Below are 11154 nucleotides of genomic sequence, written 5' to 3'. Positions count from 1 at the left end.
TCTAGTGTCAAAATGTACTACAAAGTGTAAATAGGATCATGTTGGTCATAAAGTCAGTCTCATCCAAAATTGAGATTTGCAAGATAATTAGGGGGAAAAAAGTATTTTGCTGAATGAAATGTACCATACAGTGGTACTCTATACTGACAAGATACATCTCTCCACCCTAACAATGGGAGTCGTTGTCCGCAAAGCGGCACGGCAGGCTGTCTAGCTCCCGCCTATAATTTCTTTGGATTGCTGGATACATCTCATTATTGTAAACCTTTTTTGAATATTCGAAGAGGGTTGTTGACGACAACCGTCTGCATTCAATGGAGAGATGCTATGCTACTAGCCCCATGTCATGAATATGCATAGCCAATTCCAATATAAAGTGTTTATTGTCCTACTTATGTCAGTACACTCGTAAGAATTACGAAACTTCTGTTCAATCAAATAGACCTGACGTAGCAAATAAGCCATACTTTTTGTTGTTGACCAAATTCGACTTTCATTGACCTCCATTAAAAAACTCCTTGCTTGGTGGGGAAAAACAACGGAAAAACGCCATCTGCTGGAGGGAGACAGATTTTCCACCGAGTTGGGTCTTCCTCTATGCATGTAGTCGCAAGTCGGAAAATGTTTATACCCATAATGCAAACACATGTTGAAAGGCGGTGACCAACGTTGATCAACGTCATGACAAAAGTGATCCGCTCGAACGCGCCCAATGACTTTGCCTTCGGGTATACTATGAAACGAAATTTCGCTTCCTGGGCTGCTTTCAGAAACTTGGTCAGACCCAACCCTGCTAAGCTAGACACGTGATGTGAGCCTCAGTTGCTGCGGAAAGGCAATCAGACCAACCCTGACTTTGATGATACGGAATCAAATAACACATATTAAAAACGTGTATCATTTACACCCATTATTGCTCTGAATTGCATGAGCATATATAATTTCATGACATGTCAAAGAGTGCCATCTATTCGACATGTATTTTCACTTAAGCGTACCTCGCGGGTTTCCGTCGTCTACATCATGACGTCAGCATAAAAACAAACTTGCTAGCTCTTGTCAGCTCTGTCGTGACAGCTCAATGGGAAAAGCAAATAAATTAAGAATTGAAATCGAAAGATACTGGCACATCAACCGCCTGTATGTGAAATTACTTTGAGAAGGTGAGGTTACAGATGTTTATGTTGTGTAGAGCTAGTAGTAGATAAATAACCGCATATTTGAGGTAGGCTAGCCGTTAGCTCGCTAACCATCTAACGTTAGTTAGCTAAAGTAAGTTAGCTAACGTTAGTAGTTTATTCGCGGGGGGGTGGTGTGAGGTTTTCAGGGATTTGGACGTTGCAATGTAGCTAAGTACTATACATTTGCCATAATTTCGAGTTCAGTCAACCGCAAACTCATGGTGGGGAAAGTCCACTCTAGCTAGCTTTAAGGTTAGTTTGCTAGCTAAATTACCTTCTTAGCTAACCACCGTTGCTAGCCCTTGACCATGACTCACAGTTCCATTACAGTACATTTCACATAAATAATTGGACGAAGGCGTCTTCTGTAGGGTGAAGTTTTGTTAAGAGCAGCGACGCTCGGTCTGAACATTAACAGTACGATTTTGGAAGCATAAATACATTATCTTTGACATCGGCGAGAAATCATTTTATAAAATAAATCAAAAGGTTAAGTTGATACACACCTTTTTATAGTGTTATTGCTCCCTCACGGGCACATTTCCATGTTACAGCTCTTGTTTACGGGAAACAGACCAGACAGTGGGCAGACAAACTGCTAATTACTGTAACTACGTGCGTCTCGTAACACCTGTGTGTAAACGGTAGACACAAACGTTTGTCACTGAAAGATACTTTGTGCTGGAACTGTGTTATATCCGGTTAAAACGATGTACAGGCAGTGTGTATTTTTAGTTTGTTAAATGATTTTGATGTGATATGAAAGTAGAGCGATTTATGTTTCTAGAACCGTACCGCAGTTGAGTATTTGACTGTTGTGGCTTCCTTGGCGTAAGGAGTAATGTTCTGCTCCTTTAGTCCAATATTAGGTTAGCTAACTACCTTATTTTTTCCGTTGCGACATGGACCAACGTTAGCAAGCATAGCTAACGTTATAGTCTTGACCTAGCTAACTTTCGGGACTTGACATGGATTTGCTGCTCAATTTATGAGTTGCCACAGCGACTGCACCTCATCAAAAGCGCTCAATGCAGTGCAGGTGCATTGCAGCAGCAAGGCATTGACTGTTGCATGACGCTGCCCATCTTTCGTTTGTAGTTGGTGAGAAGACAAAGAACAGACGGCCTGGCCATTCTTTCACCTGACAGCTAGCCAGCCGGAGAGACGGGGAACAGGATAGGGAAGCAGCGCGGAGCAGGCGCCGCGGAGCCACCGGAGAAGATGGCAGGCAGCCCGGAGAAGAGTTCCACGGCACAGGAGCTGAAGGAACAGGGCAACCGGCTGTTCCTCTGCCGCAAGTACCAGGAGGCTGCCACCTGCTACAGCAAAGCCATCGTGAGTAGCGAGCTACCTCCCTCCCTTTCTGCCAGATGATGTAGTAGTAGCTGACATGGCTAGACTTGTCCGCTTGCTTTGAAAGGGTATGACATGAGATATTGACACTGACTTATTCACCTATTGTGAATAGATTCATGTATGTATAGAAAGTAGCCTATACGCTGGACGGATGCACCCTTACAACAGTAGCCTGTGCAATATGTTTGTGTTTTGTGTGTATCCTGCCAACAGAACCGTAACCCGTTGGTGGCGGTGTACTACACCAACCGGGCTCTGTGCCACTTGAAGCTGCAGCAGCACGACAAAGCCCTTGCGGACTGCAAGCACGCACTGGAGATGGACCCCCAGTCGGTCAAGGCCCACTTCTTCCTGGGCCAGTGTCACCTGGAGCTGGAGAACTACGACGAGGCCATCGGCAACCTGCAGAGAGGTCAGGATCAACCCTCAGGGCCAGTTTCCCGGACACGGATTAAGCCTGGGCCTTCACAAAGTCAGAGTAGCAGTACCAATATAGGCTCAGTTTGTCTTTTAAAGTTAATAAATAAATATATGGATGGTATTTAAATGGCCCCCTCAGTATTGCAACACAACATTGATGTGCATTTTTGTTTTGAGTGGTAGTTAGAATGCTTTGTGCTGCAATCTAACTAAACCTCAGAGGTGCCGAGTACTGTGTAATGGTACTAAACTGAAATTGTTTTGATTGTTGTAGTGCAACTAAAATGTTCTCTTGTATAATGCTAAGATCTGTAGATGGGGAAAAGAGGCCTCATAATAGTTTTAAGCTCTTACTTTCAATGGACAACATTAATGATATCTCGGCCCGTTCTGTGGGCAGCTTACAACCTGGCCAAGGAGCAAAGGCTGAACTTTGGAGACGACATCCCAAGTGCCCTGCGGCTCGCCAAAAAGAAGCGCTGGAACAGCATCGAGGAGAAGCGCATCAACCAGGAGAACGAGCTGCTTGCCTATCTCACCAAACTCATCCTGGCTGAGAAGGAGAGGTGAGGGAGGGACCTGGAGCAACGCTCTTAGACAGAGACTCATACTAGTGTATGAGCAAAATGCCTGCACTGATATTCCATTTCCTATGGGGAAGCATTCAAGTTCATTGCGTATACTGTAGGTTCATTGCCAGAACCCCCTTGAATGACATTAAATGAGTTGCTACATATCCTGCCCAGTGTTCTACACATGCGTAATCATGTGTGATAATAAAATTGTTGAGATGTTGGTGCAAATCTTGGGGAATAAGTCTGGTTAATGCATTAGAATTTGCGGGTGTGTTTTCTGTCCCAATTCATCTTGGGATCTTTAGTGAGTGATTTAAGGAAATGCTACGTCTTTATATTTTTCTCAGGGAAGTGGCGGATTGCCGGGAAAACAAAGAGGCGGACAATCCGAGTGGCAGCGACGTCGTCAAGCTCAAATCAAAACATGTAAGTTATGTCTACATCCTCCTATGTCAATATGCAGGGACCAGTTGCTTTTAAAGTATTGAGCACGGGTGTCGTGTAACTGAATTTCCGTCATGTTGCCTATTTCTCCATATCTCATTAATATTGAGGGGCGTTTGTATTAGTGCTCTGTGCTAGCCCTCACCCAACTCTCTGCTCTTCTCCTGAATAGGACAAGTTCCTTATGGACATGGAGGAGCTCTTTTCACAAGTGGACGAGAAGAGAAAAGTGAGTGATACATTTTAAATTAGTTGAACACACCGTTTACTACGATTGTGAACAACCTTCAATCCAGACTAACTTCACTAAATCTTACTGATTATTCATTATTGTTAGCCGTAGCACAACACAGCTCTATGCATTACTGAAATAACAATACATATTCGATCTTATTCATAAAATGTCACACAATTTCATTTAGAGAAACGCATACAATTTGTCCACACTCTGTTTCTCTGATCAGCTGGGTCTGACCCACCCCCTTGCTTTGACACTTAGATGTGTTATGGTTACCAAAATAGACTAGCACTCCACCTCCTATTTCCAATCCAAGCTGTTTCTACAGCAACCACCACCTCAAGTTGCTTGTCGAGGCTTGTTATGAAGGATTATCGGGACCTATATATAGTTGTTGACTTGGTACATGTAATTGTCATTGTCAGTTAAGTAGACACTGTCTTGCCTCTGTCAACAGTGGTGTTTCAAACCCCTATACTGGGTTGTGTTCATTAGGGCACACCGTAGCAAAATGTTTTACTGTGGCAAACGAGGATGTCTTATTGGACAAGTTCAGGTAGTCTGTCCCTTTTACAGTCAGTTTTCTTCTATTTGTTACTTAATGAATATGACCCAGATCTAGATGGTGTCTAGGGAAGTGGTTTTCAACCAGTGTGCCTTGATGAACTCTCAGGTGTGCTGTTGTCGGAAGCTTTACATACACCTTAGCCAACTACATTTAAACTCAGTTGTGGAAGGCTACCTGAAATGTTTGACCCAAGTTAAACAATTTATTGGCAATGCTACCAAATACTAATTGACTGCATGTAAACTTCTGACCCACTGGGAATGTGATGAAACAAATAAAAGCTGAAATAAATCATTCTCTCTACTATTATTCTGACATTTCACATTCTTAAAATAAAGTGGTGATCCTAACGGACCTAAGACAGGGAATTTTTACTAGGATTAAATGTCAGGAATTGTGAAAAACGTAGTTTTAAATGTAGTTGGCTAAGGTGTATGTAAACTTCCGACTACAATTGTATGTATCATTTTACATGCATGTCTATTCTTGTGAACCCCACAGAAGCGGGAGATCCCTGACTACCTGTGTGGAAAGATCAGCTTTGAGTTGATGAGGGAGCCCTGCATCACCCCCAGTGGGATCACCTACGACCGCAAGGACATTGAGGAGCATCTACAGGTACAGTATACCATCCTTTTATAGACTTCTACTCAGCAGAAGTATAGATAAACTGTTGCCCATTTATAGACATACTGTTTTATCCACACTACCGATCACTTACCGCTATATTACCACCAATTTAGATTTCTATAAATACACTTGCCGTTCCTACTCGATCAACCACTCACCCACAGGGGTAATGCTATCCAAAGCAAACTGTAAACCATGAGTAAAATGCATAATAATGAAAGCCACCATCTCACAGCTACATCAATACCTCAATCGTTCCATTTTTCCTCTGTCCTCTGTAGCGAGTGGGCCATTTTGACCCGGTCACCCGGAGTCCTCTGACTCACGACCAGCTGATCCCCAACCTGGCCATGAAGGAGGTCATCGACGCCTTTATCCAGGAGAACGGTTGGGTGGAGGACTATTGAACCCCCATAACCCGAACCCCTTATGGCTCGTAGATCCACACCAGAAGTGTCAAGAAAAAAGGAAAGTGACAGAATTCACAAACTCCCTCTTGGACCTGCACTTTACACATAGGGGGGGTCACACTATGGACTGCAAAATGACAGCCATAACTCTAGGTGATTCCTCTCTTTCTAAATCGGTCTCCTCTCTCTCCTCCCCTTCTCTCTAAATCTTTTATCACTTTCCTTCCTCTATCCCTCAGAATCGGGGGCCATGTTTCTCAGGTCTCTCTCTTCCCCTCTATCTCTCTGTGCCACAATCCTCTCTGAACACATCGCACTGCATGCTGGTCTCAAAACCCTCTAATGTAAACCTTCCAATCTCTTCTCAAATATAACCATTGGAACTATCTACCCAAACGATGAAAATATTAGCCTTTTATCTAACTCTTACTCCAGTATTTTTGTTTACTTCAATTTTTTGAAAACATAATGGGTTAGTTGTACTGTAATGACTTATTTCCCACAATTCAGTGTTGGTGGTCTTGGTCAATTTGATGCCAAATTGTTATTTTACTTTTCAAACAATCTAGTGTGGATTTTTTTTTAATGCAAGGTTATAGCAAATGTGAGAAATGTATTATAGAAAAACTGACCAACCAAGTCGGTCTGCTTCAAGTCGTTGCCTGTGATGTAGAGTTATAACAAGATCATACAAACTATAATGTTCCAACCGATGGTCAACGGTCCTCTATTGCATTATATCAGTCCCTCATAGCGGGCAGTTATACTATGTTGAATGTATGCATATAGTGAGAGTGAATAGATTAAACCTATTTTATTTTACGAGTTGTATGTATTATTACAGTAGTACCAAATGGCATTCTTGTCATCATCCAAAAAGGAGATTTGAATGATAGACAATTCATCAGTTTAAAGTGCTGCATAGAGAGACTACAAGGTTGTTTCTATTTCCTCTGTAATGGTTCAGATATCTGCATTTTTATCATATGAGAACATCGTCTTTACTTTCTCTTTGGGTTTGAAGTTGTTGAAACCTGTTTTGAAGGACTGTGCTGTAATTGCTGTTATTAGAGACAAAACAATAGGTGCGTGCGCTTGGACAATGTTTGGCTGATGGCTAGTGGTACAACCGCTGGTACAGTATGCATTTGACATGACAATGGACTCTCTACATTGTTAAGCATGAGGTCTGCTCAGGTTGTTATAAGCATTCAGGTCTGCTTTGCAAAGAATTTTCCCCCCACTCTATTACAGGGAAAAGCCCCGTCATACATGCCTACTTTTTACTATAACCATACAGTAGCAGTAGGTATTCACAACAACTTTTAAAAATGTAAGTATGACAACTGACTAATGGTGAAAGCAGTCATGTTCCCAATACTTTGAGAGTCTCCTATACCTTCTCATTTCAGTGTCTTTCCCTATTTTGATCTAAAACTACGGTTAGAAATGCTGGAAGGGGGACAATCGCAACAATCAGTGTTGCAGTACCTTGACTAGGAGCTTGGAATTATCGGCTGTTGACAGAGTCGTCTTAGATATTTCTCAGTTTTTCCTCAATTAGTTTACATAAGTCCCCTTTCTCAACAGAATGTATGTGATTTTAGTGAACTGCAGTTTTTGTGTTGGGGTGAGGGGTTGGCTTTTTGAGGATTTCTGAAGAGCTTGAGAATAAACAACTGTATTAAATGTAGATATGTTAATTATACACGTGACCTTGGTTTGTTCCTTTTTGTCTCCTTGTGAAATGTTCATCAAATTTTTGTGCACATGACTTTTGATCACATTAGCACTTTTAGCAAGGCACTTAACCCTTAACCTGCTCCAAGGGGTCCTTAACCTGCTCCAAGGGGTCCTTAACCTGCTCCAAGGGGTCCTTAACCTGCTCCAAGGGGTGCTGCTTGCAGCATCTGAGGTGTGTGTCATGCTAGGGAGGTTGGGAAATCGAAAAACAGACAGCAAAAAGAAGAGTTGTAAGTAAATCAACATGTCAATCAGACATTAGTACCGGTCGAAACAAAATTGTACAAGCACAAGAGACAATGAGGTTGCTGGACCTAGAACTCACCCTTAATCAAAACAGTCATTCAATTACTTAATAGATGATACACACCCACAATCACATGTTCTGAAAGTGTGTGTGCCCGTCCGCTCGGGCGTGTCAGTCAACACAAAAAGGCCAGTGTCAACCAGACCCAATCCCCCCCCTGCACACACCGGGCCCATTGTCAACACATCCGTCCATTGAAGTGATGTAATGGTCTGGTACTAGGAGGGAAGAGGCGTACAGACCCCATGGCATTAAGAATAGACAGGCGTGACGGAGTGAGCTAGCATCATCACCTTTCAGTGGAATAACAACCTTAAATCAACATGGTAAGAGCAACACTGTTAGTGTTTTGTGTGCTGAGGCATTTTGTTAACAGGATATGCACGTTACTATAGTATATGATGTATTTACTACTATTTATTATTTTCACAATGACTGTAGTAGTGGCATGTTTTGCCATTCTGATATGTGTTTGTTGTGGTAGATAACTGCCAGGCTCATACTCCTACTGGGTATCGTGGGCATCACCTCAGCCAATAAAGGTATGTTTTGGTTGGTAGGCTATGGAATACAGGGAAAAAATGTACGAATTGATTATTTCTTTGCTTAACTAATATTAAGATCCCAAATAGTAAATCCTTTAGCTCATGTGTGCATACCTCAAGTAAAACATTCCCTATTAACTCATGTTTTTTTTTTAAATATATTTTGCACTTCTCTGAGAAGTCATATTCAGATTGCTCTCATGCCATGCTGTTTTTATACTGTTGTGACGGTCAAGTGGTGTGGACCTCTTGGTTTAACGATTGCTGTGCTGGGCTGACAGTCACAGGAACCCGGGTTCAAGTCCCATTCAGACTATATCATTAATGTGCCACAATACTGTTGCCATCTTCTCCAGTGACTGCTCTAATAGACAGTTGATGTTCTTTGTGGTGGTGTTTACAGTTGGCCTGGGTGGAAAGGTGCTGGTCTTCCCGTATGAGACGGACTTCAGCTTCGTGGCGCTCATCCCCCAAAAGGAGATGGGCCTGCGGGCGTTCACGCTGTGCATGCGCGTGGCCACCGAGCTGGAGGGCGAGCGGCAGATCATCCTGTTCGCCTACCGCACGCCCGACTACGACGAGCTTAACGTGTGGCGCGAGAAAGACGGCCGCATTGCCTTCTACCTGAGTGGCGACGGCGCCTTCTTCCACCTGCCGCCCATCACCACATTCAGAACAAGTCTCTGCCTCACCTGGGAGTCCCTTACCGGGCTGGCTGCCTTTTGGGTGGACGGCCGCCGCAGCACCTACCAGGTGTACAAGCCGGGCCACACCATCCGGCCCAAGGGGACCGTCCTCCTCGGGCAAGACCCGGACAAACACCTGGGAGACCTGGAGGCAGTGCAGAGCTTTGTGGGGGAAGTGACTGACCTCAACATGTGGGACTATGTGCTGCCCAGAAGCCAGATCCAAGCCCTGCATTACGAACATAAGATCTCCAAAGGAAACATCTTTGACTGGGCTACCATCGAGTACCAGCTGAACGGGAATGTGATGGTGGTGGATGATGACTGACTCGGAGTGGAGTTGCGAGCGAACGCGGATGTGACCCGTTTGTGTGTCTGTGCTGGACTGCTACTGACCTTTTTTTTTCTTTATTTGGTCTTCTAGATCTAGTCACTTGCATGCCTTATGTAGTCAATTAACTATGTTCACTCACAAAATACCAGTTGTTCATAACAAAAGATGGACATTTTGTGATGTTTAAAAAGTCTATGCAGAAATGTCAAAACCAGTTGATTCCAAAAGGTCCTTTCTTTTTATAACTAATTATTTAGGATAGATACGGTATGTCCACTCACCTAATGCATGGATGGTGAGATTAACCGTATTTTATTAGCATTCCAGCAATTTTTATGTTAATTCATGAAGCAAGATGTGAAAGTTTGATATACTACTATTTAACAGTAGGACTTTATTAGTCTCCTCTTGCAGCCTGCTAATTATCATGAATCTTCAGTACAAATTGCGTACAGTATGCAAATGAACCTGTTTAGTTACAGAGCCAATTTATTTATTGCTCTCAGCATGATTTTATTTTTTTGTGGTCTCATGCCAGGCTTCTAGGGATTTTTATACATTTGTCATGTGGCTGGTGAGCACTATTTTCAATGGAATGTACCATATTTAACCACAAGGTGGCAGTATATGCTAGTTTCTTTAATCAGTGAGTGCCAAATAATACATTTCATGATCGTGCATGTTTTTTTTAAAATTTTATTTAACTAGGCAAGTCAGTTAAGAACAGATTCTTATTTACAATGACAACCTACCCCGGATAAACACAGACAACGTTGGGCGCCGCCCTTTGGGACTCCCAATTGCGGCCGGTTGTGATACAGCCTGTATTCGAACTAGGGTGTCTGTAGTGACGCCTCTAGCACTGAGATGCAGTGCCTTAGACCGCTGCACCACTCGGGAGCCCAAATAATGTGGCATTCTTGTGCTCAAGATTTCAATTGCTTTTGTTCCCGCTAATGGCTAAATTGAAACTGTTTACATTAGACCTGCAATGTTAAAATCATTCACTTCCTTCAAATTATTTCATATTGATTTTATTCTTAAATATTAACAATGTTACCACTATTTTGACAATTGTTTATGGAAAACAGGATGAGTGAATGAAAGGTGAATGAAAGCTGAAAGAGAAGGATGATTAATTATTTCTATACTTAATAATTGAACTGTGCTTTGAGACAAACCGCAATTGTGATGTTTAAAAGCTATTGCCATAATGTTGCCTTTGGTTATCACACTCCCTCTCATAAATGTTCAATGTTTAAACTGATGTAAGAATGCTTTTTGGGTCTGAAATCAGATCTTGGCATGTGCATAACTAAAAGTGTGTGTTTATTAAAGAGAAAATTAGTCTTTGAACATTTTGAGCATCCACTTTGTATTCTACCTACAATTGCTGGTGAGACCTTCACAAGGTAAAGTAGTGGTGGTATAGTGTGCCATTGTTTAATTGTTCTAAAATGAATTGGCCATTGGTTCATGTGTAATAACCTATATGTTGTGAGTGATGTTCACACTAAAAAGCAACACCACATGAACAGTAAAGACATTTGTTCACTGCGCCAATAATGAAGTGTAGGGTGTAGTCCTGATAACATTGACCTTTGAAAGAACCCACTGGGCACCAACGTCAATTCAACGTATATTCCAACGTAATTTCATTGAAAAGACGTGGAAACAATGTTGATTCAACCAGTGTGTGCCCAGTGGGGAAGCATGT

At 42.4% G+C, this 11154-nt stretch overlaps 2 protein-coding genes across 2 annotated transcripts; both read left to right on the top strand.

The window, feature by feature from the left end:
* Nucleotides 1–818: 818 nt before the first annotated feature.
* Nucleotides 819–7530, top strand: stub1 (STIP1 homology and U-Box containing protein 1). Its single transcript, XM_014158881.2, has 8 exons — nt 819–1163; nt 2280–2516; nt 2751–2949; nt 3358–3523; nt 3880–3958; nt 4149–4205; nt 5284–5400; nt 5694–7530. Exons 2-8 carry the CDS (start codon nt 2403–2405, stop codon nt 5817–5819), a joined length of 858 nt encoding a protein of 285 aa, XP_014014356.1. The 5' UTR covers nt 819–1163; nt 2280–2402; the 3' UTR covers nt 5820–7530.
* Nucleotides 7531–7679: 149 nt separating this feature from the next.
* Nucleotides 7680–10793, top strand: crp1 (C-reactive protein 1). Its single transcript, XM_014158882.2, has 3 exons — nt 7680–8198; nt 8357–8414; nt 8821–10793. Exons 1-3 carry the CDS (start codon nt 8196–8198, stop codon nt 9429–9431), a joined length of 672 nt encoding a protein of 223 aa, XP_014014357.1. The 5' UTR covers nt 7680–8195; the 3' UTR covers nt 9432–10793.
* The last annotated feature ends 361 nt before the right edge of the window (nt 10794–11154 follow it).

Source organism: Salmo salar, chromosome ssa19 (genome assembly GCF_905237065.1).
Source record: "Salmo salar chromosome ssa19, Ssal_v3.1, whole genome shotgun sequence".
Taxonomy (NCBI): Eukaryota; Metazoa; Chordata; class Actinopteri; order Salmoniformes; family Salmonidae; genus Salmo; species Salmo salar.
The sequence above is the reverse complement of the archived record's forward strand: the minus strand, read 5'-3'. Positions and strand labels throughout refer to the sequence as shown.